We start from the raw sequence: 16,100 nt of genomic DNA on the forward strand, positions 1-16,100 counted from the left end.
CCACTTAAACAATAAACTGGGCTATTCCTATTTCTGTCAACCTTTGTAGAAGAACCTGTACATTGGTGTACAGGCACTTTAGAGAAGCACCCCAGCACGTCAAGTTCCTGGAAAGGGTTTGGGGGATTTCCCCATAATGGTGCCTTTTAGGCACATCCTCGCTGACATGGAAGTGATAAAGGTGACCTCACTTAAGCCCCATTTTGTTGGTTCTGTGATCCCTTCTTGTCGTATCAGCCCATGCCTTTTGGTCATCTTGATAACCTTGATTTTAGCAGGCTGCTCCAGGTTAAATGGTTCCAGAACAACATAGTCACAACCTAGAAATTGTCATAGTAATCGTCAACAAACTGAAAGCTGGTGGTAGCCTTAGAATCTAACCTGGATTCATGTAATAAGAAACAGTGGCATTCAGTGGCTTACCAAAAAAAGCCCCAAACAAAAACAAAAAAACCCCAAACCAAACCAAAACACCCCCCCCCCCAAAAAAAAAACCCAACCAAAAAACAACCCACCAAACAACTTTCATTATGTTAATAGTGAATCAAGTACGGTGACCTCATGCTAATCAATTACACTCCTCTCATTACCAGTGAACTTGCAGCCAGTTCAGACACTGGGTCCTCTGATTCAAGTCACTTCTATAATAAAAGAAGTGATTATAAAGGACACTTTCATGATACAGAGAATATACTGCCCTTACCATCCAAAAAAGAGAAAAATAAAAGTGTAACCTGCAAATGACAGGCAAAATGAATTTTCACAGTACTATTTCTTAATTTCTCTTTTGAAAGAGAGAGTTAAAGCTGACATTCTGATACTGAAATAAGCACAGAGGTTTACTATTACCTTTCTGGAAAAGCAGAGCTCAATGATCCTAAAAGAAGTGCTTAAATTTCTGTACTGTTAGAACCAAACACCATAAAAAAAGATACAGAGTTAAATTACATTCTAGTGTAATTCCAATGAAGTTCCCAGAGCATCACTGGAAAAATGCAAGAGGAAAATAAACAGAAGCTGAAATGAAGAGGAAAATACCAGGTTAAAAGTACAGGCTTGAGAGACCAGTATTAGGACTGATTCTACTTAATGTTTTTAAATGATGATTTTTAGCACAGGAAGTAGCAGTATGTGAGTGAAAATTTTCTAATTATACTAAGTTAGGAAGTGTTACCAATACAAAGGCAAATTTAAATACCCCATTAAGAAACAATCTGATGACTCTGAAGACTAGAACTTGAGGGCAAGGTAGCACACAGACACTACATAACAAGTATTTCTGCTATCAGCTAGGAACTAACCAACTCGAAAGAAGAAAACTTGATGTTTCTTGATCTCAGAATGATTACAATGCTTCAGTGTTACCGGACTTGCGTCCCCAGCTTTCAGCCAACAGCAGGCATTGCCAGTCTAAGACTCAAACCAGATAAATTTTAATTACATAAAGGAGAGGGAAAATTCAAAATAAATGGAACACTAAGTCAGCAGTGAATGAGATTTTCAGTTGCCACTACCTGTGGGAAGGCCCTCCAAAAAGTCTCCTTACAGTCCTAACCCATTCTCAGATTTCTCTGACAGGCCTTTCTTCTAGATTTCTCTAGGCCTTGCTTCTCCTCACTCTGTAGCCTCAAAAAACCATTAGCTTCTGCACCTCAGTATAGACATATGTTAAAGAAAGAATTATTTACCTTAGTGGAAAGGCACAAAGCCCAGTTAATAATGTTCAGACAGCATGCAAAAAGCAGGTGCAAACTACTTAAGAATAACAAAAGGGGAGGGAAGGACGGCACCACGATAAATAGTCCCACACTTCCAGAAAGTAAAGGAGCAGTTAGAACCCTTATATTTAGTCTTTCACAAAGCATCTTGTTTTGCTGTAATTCCCCCTCCCCGCTCCAAAAGGAGACACTTCCCAGCAAGGGCCCTGGCCTCCAGGCACCGACAGCGTGCAGGGGACGCCCCAGGAGCGGCGGCTCCTCAGGCAGGACCCCGAGGGCCCCGGGGCCCGCTCCCCATTCCTCGGGGCGTAACCCACGCTCGGGTGCCGGCGCCCGGAACCGCAGCACGGGCGACGAGAGCAACAGAGAGCTCCCGGGCTACGCCACAGAGCCCGGCAGGACAAGCCGGCCTCAGCCCCGAGAAAGGCCGCGCCGTGCGGTGCGGTGCGGCGAGCAGGAGCCGGCGGCCCGAGGACAGAACGGCCCCGGCACCACCAAGCCGCGTCGGGGCCGCTCCGAGCGGGCGGATACGCAGGCGGGGTCGTCGAGCACCCCACGCCCCAGCGGGTCGGGCCGAGCCGGGCCACACCGGGCCAGCTCCACCGCCCCGAGCCAGCTGCCGGCATCGCGGGCGCTGCGGAGCGATACGCGGTGACAGCGCGTCTCCGCCACAACGGACCAATCAGACGCCAAGGCCTCAGCGCGCCTCCTTTGATTGGGAGCGCGGCTTCTCTTGCTCACCCAAGGAGAAGGCTGCGTCTACAGAGCGGAAGGGTGCTCAGTGTGCGGGGCTGTGATTGGCCGGGACGCGCGCCGGCGGGATGGCGGCCGCGGGGGTGGCGGCGGGGCTGGGGAGCAGCGACTTCTCGGACCTGCGGGAGATCAAGAAGCAGCTGCTGAGCGTGGCGGAGCGGAGCCGTGAGCGCGGTCTGCAGCACAGCGGGAAGTGGTGAGCGCCGCGGGCGGGCGAACGAGCGAACGAACGAACGAGCGGGCGGGCGGGCCCCGGCTCAGCGGCCCCCGCGCTAACGGGTCTCTCTCCTCGCAGGGCCTCCGAGCTGGCCTTTGCCTTGGACCCGCTGCCGCTGAGTGAGCTGCCGCCGCCCCCCGCGCTCACGGAGGTACGGCCTGGGGGGGAGGAGGCCCGGCCGAGTGCGGCTCCGACGACCTGTGGCGCCGCGACCCGCTCGGGGCCCGCTGCCGCGCCCGGGCACCGGCCGCCGGGTGGGGCGGGCCTGAGGCCGTTCTGTGCTCGTGGGTGTGGGAGGGGTTGTGAGCCCGAAGAGAAAGTGCTGTAGTTCTTGCTGGCAGGGCTGCTTTTTAATCCTGCTTACAACTACTGAGGACCAAATGCAATAGCGATCTTTGTAAAAACCTGCAGGAGGCTGTTCTGCGTGCTGCTTGTCTTATGATGCCGTGAAATTCCCTTCCAGGATATGTTTAATGGGGTGCCGGAGCTGAATGCGCTTTCCCAGATGAAAGGGTTCCATTTTACATGCTGCTGTGCCCTGAGTGAGATAGTCTAAGCAAAATTTGAAATCATGCTACTTAATTTTTATTTTTATTCATCTTTACCGAGGTCAAATTTTATTGTAATACAAATTACATTGTGCCATTAAGCTTGTGCTCCTTGGGACACAAGAGAAACAAGTTGTGTCTCCACCCCCACCTCCATAGGTGTACAGTAGGACTTTTGGGTACATGCCTGTTTTGTTAAATTCCAGCGGTGTAACATGTCATAAATGCAGTTCAAGGCATAGCTACCAAGGAAATGTTTGCATTTAAGCTAGCGGGTTAATATCGTTTGATGTGGAATTCTGGAGTAGGTTTCTTATTTATGGTTATTCATACTCATTGAACAGCTAATTCATGCCTTCTGGTAGCTTGCCACAATTTGTGTTTTGGAATCTCACTGCTTATTTTAAATGTTTCTAACTAGTCTGTACTCACTGTTTGAGAACTAGAGATCTGATCATGTAAGGGAATGGAGAGACTTTTCTAATGGCACTCAAACCGTCTTTGAGGATGAATAAACTACATTTTTAGCTTTCAGAGCAGTTTCATGGATATATTTGTAACTAGGTGATTTTTCTAAAGAATGTCAGAGCTTCTGAGGTCTCAGAACTCTTCTGTGTCCCTGCAGGAGGATGCTCGTGATCTGGATGCCTACACGTTAGCCAAGTCTTACTTTGATCTAAAGGAATATGAAAGGGCTGCCTATTTTCTACGGGGCTGCAAGAGTCAGAAAGCTTACTTCTTGTATATGTACTCTCGATACCTGGTAAGATAGAAGGAAAAGTCACCTTTTAGCATTGAACTCCTCTGCTTCCTACCCCTCCCTGGCATACCTTATTTTTTGCCAATTCTATTCCAAATGACCACCTAGAAGTCCAAATTACGTGCTTGGGGGGAAGGGCGGTCGAGGTGTTCTTTTTAGCACTGTGATGTTTGTGAAAACTCATTTTGCATACTGCTGCTAATATTGCAACAAACGTAAGGAATATGCTATTGTAATGTAATCATGGTTTTCCTCTGTTTTTCCACAGTCAGGGGAAAAGAAGAAGGATGATGAGACAGTGGATAGTTTGGGTAAGTCTCTGGTGTCAGGGAACACAAGACAATATAATGAAGCTTCCAGTAATGCCTCTTCATGTAAATCATCTTGGTTTTATGGCTTTCCTCTCAATTTTTGAATAGTAGTGTGCTGTAACACAACTTCTTTCATTCTCTCTCAATTCATTGACTTAGTACAGATTACAGATTTTCATCTATTCTTCTGTTAAAGCAGGTGATCACACTAAGTGATTTTCTCTTTTTAAAAGAGAAAAATAATCACAGACTGATAAGCCTTCAGGTCATGTCAGTGATGATTCTGAATATAACCTAGACTTCATAATTGCTGTGGTAAGAATCTTCATTGAAAGCTAGCTGTTTGACTTTTTCTTCATGCAGGACCTCTGGAAAAAGGACAGGTGAAAAATGAAGCTCTAAGAGAATTGAGAGTTGAGCTCAGCAAGAAACACAAGGCACGGGAACTGGATGGATTTGGCCTTTATTTGTAAGTGTCTGCATGTTTTTCTAATGTATTCATGTGGATATGCAGAGTTTTATGATTCTGATTGACTTGATAACTTTTCTTTACAGATACGGTGTCGTACTGCGGAAGCTGGACCTGGTGAAAGAAGCAATAGATGTTTTTGTTGAAGCTGCCCATGTCTTACCTTTGCATTGGGGAGCCTGGCTGGAACTTTGCAACTTGATTACAGATAAAGAGATGGTAAAACTTGGGGGATATTGAGATGTGGCAACGAATTCCAGAGTTTAACCTCACTCAGTAACCAATGGTTCACTTGCTACACTGCTTTACACTGCTTTATGTTGTGAGACTCTCTCAGACAAGACAACGCAAGATTGTAAATTATGTTGTTAAAGCCTTTTTTTCTTTAATTGCTTGCCATGTTGTAGCATGAGAATCTTTATATGGGCAGGGCTAATTTCTTATTCACCCACAAAGTGGTTTAAGACATGGCTAATTCACGTGTTCTGAAGTAGTTGTCAGCAGGGTTATTGCCTTGTCACATGAAGGAGAACCTCCTAAGATACTTCGCATTTTCTTTTTCTTTTTTTCTTTTTTTTTTTTTGTTTAATCTGGTTCTAGTTCCACAGTTATTGAGCATTTTTGGTGGCCTGAAAGGATATACGGAATCACTGCTTTTAAAACTAAAACACTAGTGTAGGTGTTCCCTTCGTTAAATACAAAACCACATATATGAGATGAACTGTATCAAAGAATTGAACTTAGATATAAAACCAAAATAGATTATTTTTCTTTATGCATGGGATTTTGAAACCACTCCTGGAATTCTCCAGTCAGTTCTGGCTGGTGGAGTATTTAAAAAAAGTAGAGGTGGCACAAAAGAGAGCCTTACTGATTTGTGGAAAAAAGGAGAATGTGTTTTTGATGAGATTATTTGGAGTCTGTTCACTTAGGTCATCAAAAATAATGATGTGATATTGATGTTCAAACATAGGAAGAAAATACAGTCTTTCAAAGAACTTCTGAATTTAATGGAGAAACAAGGCTAGTGGCTGAAGCAGAAGCCAGCTGCTGTCAGATTTGAAGACAATAATTCCTTCATTGATGGACCAAATGAAATGGCTTCAGTTCTTCTGTAACTTCAGCAGTTATGGGAATAGATTTGGAGTGACTAAATATAATTATGTGGCCCATTTGTACTGCTTTTTAGACTGGATGTCTTAATGCTCCTTTCCTGTTTCAGTAGTCTCAATTTATAGGCATTATTTAGTCTCTCCTTTGGAAGAACCTCATATTAATTCTTGGTCCCAATACTGCTCTTTTGTAACTGGTGTTATGGCTTAAGAAAGCGATTGTAGGAAAGTCTCCTATTTCAAGAGCATCTACTAAATCACAGGAGGGAAGATAATAGATTCTTTGCTGCAAGTGGCTGTTAGAATACTACTGATTGTCATCTCTTCCTCCTCTTCTTTGGTTCTTGCTAGTTGAAGTTCCTGTCCTTGCCAGATACGTGGATGAAAGAGTTCTTTCTTGCACACATTTACACAGAGCTGCAGTTGATAGAGGAGGCTCTGCAGAAGTATCAGAGTCTCATTGATGCAGGATTTTCCAAAAGCACTTACATCATCTCTCAGATTGCAGTTGCCTACCACAATATCCGAGGTCAGTGATACTTACTAACTAGTAGGAATGAGCCCCTTTATGAATTGCTTTGCTTTGTTCTCATTCTCCCATCTGCTGTTTGTTCTTCAGATATTGACAAAGCTTTATCCATCTTTAACGAGCTAAGGAAACAAGATCCTTACAGGATAGAAAACATGGACACTTTCTCCAACTTGCTATATGTAAGGGTAAGCGCTCTTTCTATTCCGTATCCATGATGACGGTATTTATCAGAGGTATGTTAAACACTGGCAAAGCAGCTGGTTCTGTCTAGCTTCCCTGAATATAGGCTTTCAGCTCCTGCTTACTGCTTCACAACTCCATGAAATAGGTGTAATGTATCCATTGCTAACTGCCTAAGTTTTCTTTGAAACTGTAACATGCTCCTTTTCTCATCACTTTCATTTCTGTGTTTCACTAGAGCATGAAGCCTGAGTTGAGCTACCTGGCTCACAATCTCTGTGAGATAGACAAGTATCGTGTTGAGACCTGCTGTGTAATTGGTGAGAGCCAGCTCTTTTATATGTTTGTTACACTGTCTGCAGGCTGTCCAAGGAAATCTTAGAAATACTTGTGAAAATGATCAGCCAGCAAGGCTATCCAAACCACTTGGTGAATGTGGTTTCAGGCAGCCTAAAAAACAGACCAAATGACAGAGTATCCTTTTCCCTCATTTCTCTCTGAAAGAGCTGCTGTAATACTATCAGCGCAGAAGGGAGTTGAAATCATTGTGAAGGTCCACATAGCTCATAATCCCTTTATTTATAGTCTTGAAACTCCAATGGAAATAATGGTGTGTCAGGACCAGGAAATTAATTTGTTAATCATGACACAAGTCTTAAGGCCAGGGGAATGGGATCTTAATTGATTGGTACAACTGGAAATTGATTGACCAGAACACTGGAGAACAGACTGCTATTGGGTGTCTTGAGGTTTGAATCAGATCTGCCTTTAATAGGACTTTTTATAATTTGAGTTAGGAGGTGGTAGATAATACCTCTTCCATCTGTTCTCTACTTCTTTGCTGGTTTTTTGTTTGTTTGCTTGTGTGGTTTTTTTAAATTTATTTAAACATTGTGACTTTTGCTTTAGGGAATTATTATAGCTTGCGTTCCCAGCATGAAAAAGCGGCGCTCTATTTCCAGAGGGCCTTGAAACTGAATCCTCGTTACCTGGGAGCCTGGACACTCATGGGACATGAGTATATGGAAATGAAGAACACATCTGCAGCTATCCAGGCTTATAGGTATCACTCACATACAGCACAAAATGATGTTTGAGTCTGCATACATAAGGACTTGAAGTAGTATCTTCTATTTTTTGTTAGTCTTGCTGAATTCTGTCTTAGTTTTGATCCTGACTGCATTCTGATTAGTTCATTTCCTTTTCTTTGACAGACATGCAATAGAGGTGAACAAAAGAGACTACAGAGCATGGTATGGCTTGGGGCAAACCTATGAAATCCTCAAAATGCCTTTTTACTGCCTCTATTACTATCGACGGGCCCACCAGCTCAGGTAGATTTGAGAACAGAGCCATGTTTATTGATGTTCACACTCAAGTGGTTGCTACTAGCGAAGGAATTTACACACAGGAACTAAGTTGGGGAAGGGAGAGCATCAATGCTACGTGATTTGTGCAGCCTCACTATTTCAAATCCTGTAGTTGTATTAATTACTAGGAATTGCTCTTTTGCAGACCAAATGATTCTCGTATGCTGGTTGCTCTAGGAGAATGCTATGAGAAGCTCAATCAGTTGGTGGAAGCTAAAAAGGTAAGTGAGAACTGCTGTGTGGAGTAAGATGTTAGGATGTCTTGCAGGACACTAGGTAGAGTCACAGCAGCTGCTTCCAGAAGTGCATACGGTGTGTTGTTAGGAGCTTATTAAAATAATTTTTGTGGCGGTTACAACTGGGGAAGCTCTGCTGCAATGTAACTAGAGCAGCTGATATATAAAGTCATCTACAGTTGATACGTGCCCCTTTGCTGGAAAGCCACATTGTTTTCTGTTTCTAACTTGCATGAGTCATGAGCTGGAGTTGGTTTTGTGGTGTGCTGGACTGACTTTCCTTCCTTGACAGTGCTACTGGAGAGCTTATGCTGTGGGAGATGTGGAGAAAATGGCACTGGTGAAACTAGCAAAGTGAGTATGTATTATCACTGCCAATATTGTGTTAGATGCAACTAGTGCTTTGATACCTAATGATAAAATACTAAATGTAAAACAAGTGGAATTGCTGTTAGGTAGTATTACTTCTGGAGCTGTGTAATAGTGGGTATCTTTGGGTTTCTTGTGACTGCAAATTCTGGTGTCCAGCTGTAAGTTTCCCTCTGGATAACTGGAGGGAATCATAGCATAATGTTGGTTGCAAGGGACGTCTGAATCCTAAGGTGATGTGAGCAGGCAGTGCTAGCAGTCATATTTGTTGTATTGAAACTTAAAGCAATCCATGATGGTAGATGATGTACAAAATTGTAGATTGATTTTTTTTTTTTTTTTTAATTCCCTCCTCTTCCCCCAGTATATGGTTGTGACATTGGGAAACGCTCTAATGTGAAATAAATGTAAACACTGACATCAGCACTAATTTTTGGTGGGGATAAAGTAATGTGAAGGGGAAGGAAAAGAGCAAGTGAAAGGTGAAGCTGCTGTACAAAGACTTTTGGGATGTTGCAGGGGAAGAAGCACAGGAGGAAATAGCCAGTAAATAGGATAGCAAAGGTTTGTTTTTAAAATATAACAGAATAAGCAAAGGCCACTGCTTTGGTTGTCACTGCTTCTAGCAGTTAGTATCTGACTGGCTCCTTTCCTGGTAATCTAAATGTTCTCAAGCTGGATCATCTCTTTCCATGGGGGGCAGCACATGGTTCATGTCTTGCAAATTCTGAAGGAAAAGACCTGGCTTTAGTCCACGTCAGGATGAGTAGGTACTGTCTCATAGACCAAGAAGGTCTTTGACAGTGCAGTCTTGTTCCAGTGGCCCATTTTTCTTCTTTTCTAGGCTGCACGAACAGCTGAATGAATCTGAACAGGCAGCTCAGTGCTATATCAAATACATCCAGGATATCTATTCCTGTGGGGTAAGATGGGATCTTGGGAATAAAAGGAGAAGTAAGCGTTGGGGTAAAAATACCTTGGAAGGCACTCAAAGATGATGGTTTTTACCCCCCCCCCCTCACTGCAGGAGATAGTGGAGCACCTGGAGGTCAGCACTGCCTTCCGTTACCTAGCCCAGTACTACTTCAAGTGTAAGCTCTGGGATGAAGCCTCAGCGTGTGCTCAGAAATGCTGTGCATTCAATGATGTGAGTAGCTGTGCAACCTTTGGTGTTTCTTAGGGGATCTATGAACTTGAGCTTTGCTCCCCTTGGAGTAGAAGGAATCCTTTACTGGAGGACACATCCTGAGTGGTGGTGGTGGTGTATACCTGGTCACTAATGCTGCTTATGATTGACTAAAATCATGGAATATGGTGTAGATAGTAAAAGTGAACCATGTCTCGCTGGTGTTCACTAAATAAAAGAAATTGAGGCTCGAGGAGGTGGTTAAATGGTCACAGGTTCCCATGCACTGTGTTGTGATGGTACTCACATAACTTCTTTTTTTCTCATCTTCTGTGTGTAGACAGTGCAGGGGATATAATAGTGTATGGGGTTTGTATGTGGCTCCATATTCTGAGATGTTCTGTATCTGTAAGTGGGCAGTTTGGGATTTTTAACTTCAGCCTAGTGGTAGACACTAGCCATGAGTGCAGGGTGTTTGGCCTATCCTTAACAAAGCTCTCTGGAACTCTGGAGAACCTGAATTCAGCTTATTTGAAGCTTCTCCAATCTGCTTTTCTCTGGAATATTTAGACAGCTTCACTGGTTGATGGTACTGCTGTCTGAAATACCCAAGTAACATATGCAAATCAGGTGAGTAAAAGGAAGAAAGACAAAAAAAAAAGTGACATACCTTAGGTAGCAGAATAAAAAAGAAATGAGGATGTGTTTTATAGCTTACAGCCTTACAGAATGACAAAGTAGTATAACTTATGCTGCTTACATACTGAATTTGACTCAGAAACCACCCATCCATAGGTGTATTGTTTTTTTTTTTTTTTTTTACAAATTCTTTTCAGACTAGAGAAGAAGGAAAGGCCCTGCTGCGGCAGATCTTACAGCTTCGCAACCAAGGAGAAACATCATCCACGGATATTGCCGCTCCCTTTTTTCTCCCCGCATCATTGTCTGCCAACAACACTCCCACGCGTCGTGTCTCCCCACTCAACTTGTCTTCTGTAACACCGTGAACAATGCTGATACTTCTAACCCGTGCGTTGAATGTGACATTGCAGATGGGGCTTGCAACCACTTATTTCTTTCCAGTGAAATTTCTACATTCATTGTTGCCTTCACTTGAAGGGTAGGAGTTACTAGAGCCCGCAGCTGAAGACAGATGTGCCTCAACAGGCAAAGGTGCAGCCTACGTGAAAGTGCCTATGCTGAGATGTGAGAACCTGCTGTACTTCTTACCAAGTCATTCCATGCAGAGGGCAGATGTGTTCCAGAATACGGGACTACTCCAACTGAGGGATTGGGAAGAGCTTGTGTGCTTGAGATAAAATGTAATTGAAGTTTGATTCTGCCCTGTTACCTCTGGTCTTTACTGAACTTCTTTGGATGAACTCTTAGTGGTACCGTTGCTGTCTACATCAGAAACTGTTACTTGCCTGGCTACGTAAGGATTGTTGCTTGTCTTGAACTAAACAGAAGATGTTCCACTAAAGCAGTAGAATATAGGCACTTAGATATAGGTGCCACGTCTATGTTGAAGGACTGAGAAGGGTCAGAGGAATTCCAAGTAGCCACAAGTGACAGCTGTTTGCCTTTCTGTCTGTGGATCTGACAGATACTTTGGCTTTCAGCAGAAAAGCAGCTGGTGGGATAGCACAATTAAAAAACTAATGGTTAAGGTACTGTCCTTGGGCTTCTTTATGGTGCAGCTTTCACATGTACTATAGCAAATGAAATGGGATGAACTATAATAGATCATTTTGTTAAGGATTGCCACATCTCGTGGACAGTATGGTACATGGGATGCCTCCCCTGTGGGGCTGCTGCTGCTTCTCCCTGTTCACCCATCCAGCCAACAGTAAGACTAAGTGTGAATTTTAGAGATGCACACGTGTGCCTATGTATACAGACATGACCAGAAATTAACAGATTAACATAAACAAGAGGACAGTGCCCTTAGATGCACTTGCTGAAAACAGAAACCGTAGAAGTGGCATGATCCTGTTCCTACTTGCTTAAAGTTTGCTAGTGGAACATATAATTCAAGTACATGTTCCCATTCTCTGGTCTCTCCAGTCTCTGCCCATGACCTTGAGTCTCTTCTATATCCATGACTAGATCTTGGGTATCTTGTTCAGTCTCAACCCTGGACCTAGGGTATTTACAGATTCTGGGTTTCATTGCTGGCTAGTCCCAGTTAGGGTTGCTGTTGGAACACTCACGTATGTATACAAACAGTAAGGATTGCAGTGACAGAGAAACGGGCAGCAATAGTGTTTAATAAAGGTGTAGAACACACTAAGGTGATGAGTTGTAAGTCTCAGCCAGACAAAGGTGAATGATCAGCAGCCTACTTGTGTGCAGTTGGTGGCTCTTCTGCCTTCCCCTGTCTGTCAACTCTCACTCCCCACCCCCCCATTTTCCCATGCTTGTTCCTCCCTGACCCATCTTCACCGCCTCCCTTGGGGTCTGTGGTCGTTCCCCGAGACATCCTATGATACGTTTTAAGTGGTCCTGCGATCCCCTTCAGGCATCTTAAAATAAATTTGTTCTTGCCTGTGAGACCTTTCCTGATAATTAACCATAGTCTTATTGGTTACAAAGCTCCTGGCTGAATCTCCAGAGTTGCACTTGGGTGGTTCCTTTAATGGCCCATCAACCTGTGTGTTAGAGCTCTGCTCTTGGTTATCTGCTGTCAGGTGCTGCTTTTATCACCTGTCCTGTTCATTGTCTTGTCTTTTACATCGAATAGCTGTTAACCAGATTTCCTTAGACATGTATCTAGCTCACAATTTCACTGAGGCCATGAACGATGGAGGTTAATAACGTTGGTGACTTTGACTCGAATCGTCTTGCTTGTTGACAGTGCCCTTCAGACAAAGGCAGTGTTATGTTTGGGCTTCATCCGCCTGTGAGGAATATGATTTTGTTTTGAGCAGTGACCTGTGAAGAACAACCAACAGTTTGGGATGTCTGTTTGACCTATGACCTCAGATGACTTCAGCCAAAGTCTCTGTGCTGTTCAGTTACAACTTGTAAGCTTGATACAACCTGGAGGTCTTTTAAAAAGTACTTAAGGTTTGTATACATTTTGGGTTATGAATTATGAATAACCAACTATGAATACATTCATGTGTTATAGATAATCTGCGATTACAGATAATCTGCAGATGTTTATGCTAAACTATTTTGCTAGCAGTATAAACCAGCAGGGGAGTGTGGAGGAGCATCATAAACGTTCCTTTTTTGGAAATACTATGATGTTTCTGAGTAGGGAGGGAAAATCCCTGATTTATTCCCCCAGGACTCCTGTGCACGTCTGCTACCGTGGGTCAGAGGAAGGCATGCGCTGGGCTCTTTATCCACCTCTGATTACATGACACCCCTCCTGGGAGACCTCCCAGCTCCTATCCACCTTGCTGCCGGCAGAGAGCTGGTAAGCATGTTACTTCTGAGGCTGCTGAATGCTGGAATTTTTCTGTTACTACAGCAGTGAGCAGAGGACCATGCAATAGTATGTTTGAAGGATGCTGACAAGAGGTGGTTGAAGGCTGCGTGTGCTGAACTACGTGCTCAGGTGCTGCCCACCGCGGCCTCTCTTGCATTACTTAAAGCCTTACCTTCTAATCTAATTATCAAAAATAGCTAATAGTAAAGATTAAATATCTATGTAAGTATTTGTTTGCCCGAGCATTACATTATTCACACAAATGAATACAGGTATTGTATGAAGCACAGCCATGTTGCAGTCATAAGGAAAGCATCCTGTCTGCTGAGAGCAAATAAGGGAAGAAGGAAACTAAGCAACTACTCAGGACTTATGCATATGTTCATCACCATGATTTCTGTATTTGATCACATCTACTAACATGTATGGCTCAGTGATGAGACTTTAGGTTAGTAATTTATTTGCTTGTTTAGAAAATTAGTATTTTGTCAGAAAAGAAATATTTTTAATTCCGAGAGCAGTTGAAATGTTTTCAAACCAGGAGTGCTGCCATTTTCTCCCATCTGTATTTCCTTAATAAATTGAAGCATTTCTTTACTTTTGTTATGTGTGCCCAAAACTTGTATGCCCTTTGCTATTATATAACTTTCTTCACTTGAGATACTGTAAGATCTACAGTTTGAAATAAGTGGACCCTTTCAAAACCCAGAAAAGCTGTATACTGTTGTCAGTATACAGGGCCAGATTCTTATTCTTTGAAATTATTAGTTCCCCCTGAATTAAAAATGGCAGGGTCCAGACCATACTTATGTTACACCAAAAAACCCTTGAAGAAATAGGCTAACCTAAAATTAGTCATACATTCTGCATAGGCAGCTTAATGCATTAGTTGATTGGAAATGTAAAGTGTATTGACAGCATCACTGTTAGAAGATGACCAAAATAACATCTATAATAAATAATCAGTGAGAAAACTCTAACAGACTCTTATTAATAGACTAGGTCAAATAAGGGGAAACTGTCTGATCAAATGCTCAGAGTTAAACTGATCATCAGATTGGGCAGCAGAAAGGAATTTCCCTGCAGGACAAATTGGAGAGAGTTCAGAAGTTTTTTTGCCTTTGGAGTATAAAGTGAGTACCATTGCTAAGGCTCAATTTTACTTAATTTTCCTGCTTCTGCAAGCATGCAAATATTGGTGCTACCCTTAACCTCCCAGTAGGGTTTGAGAGGGATGATAGCCTCTTACTGCTGGTTCTCAAGTCTGTGATGGGAATTGCTTGATGCTCGTTGTGCTGTGTGGCAGCCTGCGGAACAGTCTCCGTTTGACCTTTCTGATTATTTTGCATGCCTAAAGTTGCGTGCCTAGAATTTTGCGATAACTGTATCGCTCCGCAATCTGGTATGCGTAACAAAAATTTAGTAAGATATTGGTTAATTTTGCCATCAGTATCTTCTCAGCTGTTTTGTTCTGTTGGATAGCTACCACACTTCTCAACTTGGGGTGAAAAATGCAATGTGATGCTCTTTTAAGAGACCCCTTTGGAATGAGCAAAATCTGGATTTCTTAACACGCATGCACTGTTAGTACTATTCTCCCAAATTATGATTTGGGAGGTAAAGGAAAAGGTCTCTCAATCCCATCTGTTAAACTATTTTCCACTGTGCATTTTGCAGAATTTATACACTTACAGGGAGGTATGTACACCAGTACGATGGTTATAACAACCTACATCATCAGAAAGGCTCAGTTGTGGTGCTGATAGCCACCGTCTCTGTTGGTGCATGTCAGGGTGCAGCGCGGGCTCCCCTAGAACTGGGAGCCCTGCGCTAGGAAGGCTGACAGGGTGGGGGCCTCCCCCACAGTGCCCGGGTGAGGTGAGCAGGACTGGCACGGGATGGTAATCTGGGACAGCTGGGAGGCCCTGCTGATGGGCAAGTCCACAGTGACAAGGCTCATCTGAGGTCCAGCTGGGAAGGCAAGTCGTGATCCAGGCTACCGGGACCCATGGCCAGATGCAGGCACAGCTGCAACATGATCTCCACTTCGACATCGAGCTGTTGATGAAAGCAACCATCCAGCCAATTCCTCAACCACTGAGTGGTCCATATGTCAAATCCATGTCTCTCCAATTTAGAGTCAAGGATGTCATGTGGGACAGTGTCAAATGCTTTACACGAGTCCAGGTAGATGACGTCAGCTGCTCTTCCCTTACCTACCAACGCTGTAACCTTGTCCTAGAAAGCCACCAAATTTGTCAAGAACGATTCGCCCTTAGTGAAGCCGTGTTGGCTGTCACCAGTCACCTCCTTATCTTCCACGTGCCTTAGCACATTTTCCAGGAGGATCTGCTCCGTGATTTTGTCGAGCACAGAGGTGAGGCTGGCCAATCTATAGTTTCCCAGGTCTTCCTTTTTTCCCTTTTTAAAACTGGGGGTTATGTTTCCCCTCTTCCAGTCAGCATGAACTTCACTGGACTGCCACGACTTCTCAAATATGGAGAGTGGCTGAGCAAATTCATCCACCACTTCCCTCAGGACCTGCAGATGCCTCTTATCAGGTCCCATAGACTTGTGCATCTTCAGGTTCCATAGATGGTCTCAAACAGGCTGGGTGGGGAATGGATTGAGAACAGCCCTGAGGAGAAGGACTTGGGGGTATTGATTGATGGGAAGCTCAACATGAGCCAGCAATGTGTGCTGGCAGCCCAGAAAACCAACCGTGTTCTGGTCTGCATCAAAAGCAGCGTGACCAGCAGGTCAAGGGAGGGGATTCTCCCCCTCTACTCCGCTCTCATGAGACCCCACCTGGAGTACTGTTTTCAGGTCTGAGGCCCCCAACATAAGAAGGACATGGAGCTGTTGGAGCGAGTCCAGAGGAGGTCACAAAAATGGTAAGAGGACTGGAGCACCTCTGCTATGGAGACAGGCTGAGAGTTGGGATTGTTCAGTCTGGAGAA

The 16,100-nt window shown here is 43.8% G+C and overlaps 1 protein-coding gene across 1 annotated transcript; it reads left to right on the forward strand.

Annotated features, from left to right (window-relative positions):
- The first annotated feature begins 2,501 nt into the window (after positions 1-2,501).
- Positions 2,502-13,737, forward strand: CDC23 (cell division cycle 23). Its single transcript, XM_054841965.1, has 16 exons — positions 2,502-2,667; positions 2,767-2,839; positions 3,862-3,999; positions 4,265-4,307; positions 4,671-4,776; positions 4,863-4,995; positions 6,240-6,417; positions 6,508-6,605; positions 6,839-6,920; positions 7,510-7,663; positions 7,815-7,934; positions 8,116-8,191; positions 8,499-8,560; positions 9,420-9,498; positions 9,603-9,722; positions 10,538-13,737. The coding sequence occupies exons 1-16, from the start codon at positions 2,540-2,542 to the stop codon at positions 10,706-10,708; spliced, it is 1,761 nt and encodes a 586-aa protein (XP_054697940.1). The 5' UTR covers positions 2,502-2,539; the 3' UTR covers positions 10,709-13,737.
- Positions 13,738-16,100: the final 2,363 nt, after the last annotated feature.

Source organism: Grus americana, chromosome 14, assembly GCF_028858705.1.
Source record: "Grus americana isolate bGruAme1 chromosome 14, bGruAme1.mat, whole genome shotgun sequence".
Lineage (NCBI taxonomy): Eukaryota > Metazoa > Chordata > Aves > Gruiformes > Gruidae > Grus > Grus americana.

Excerpts from the sequence above, each read along its gene's own strand:
- CDC23 (XM_054841965.1), top strand. The coding sequence starts at position 2,540 with ATGGCGGCCGCGGGGGTGGCGGCGGGGCTGGGGAGCAGCGACTTCTCG. Across the intron at positions 4,308-4,670 it reads TGAGACAGTGGATAGTTTGG|GACCTCTGGAAAAAGGACAG; the intron begins GTAAGTCTCTGG and ends TTCTTCATGCAG. Across the intron at positions 7,664-7,814 it reads GCAGCTATCCAGGCTTATAG|ACATGCAATAGAGGTGAACA; the intron begins GTATCACTCACA and ends TTTCTTTGACAG.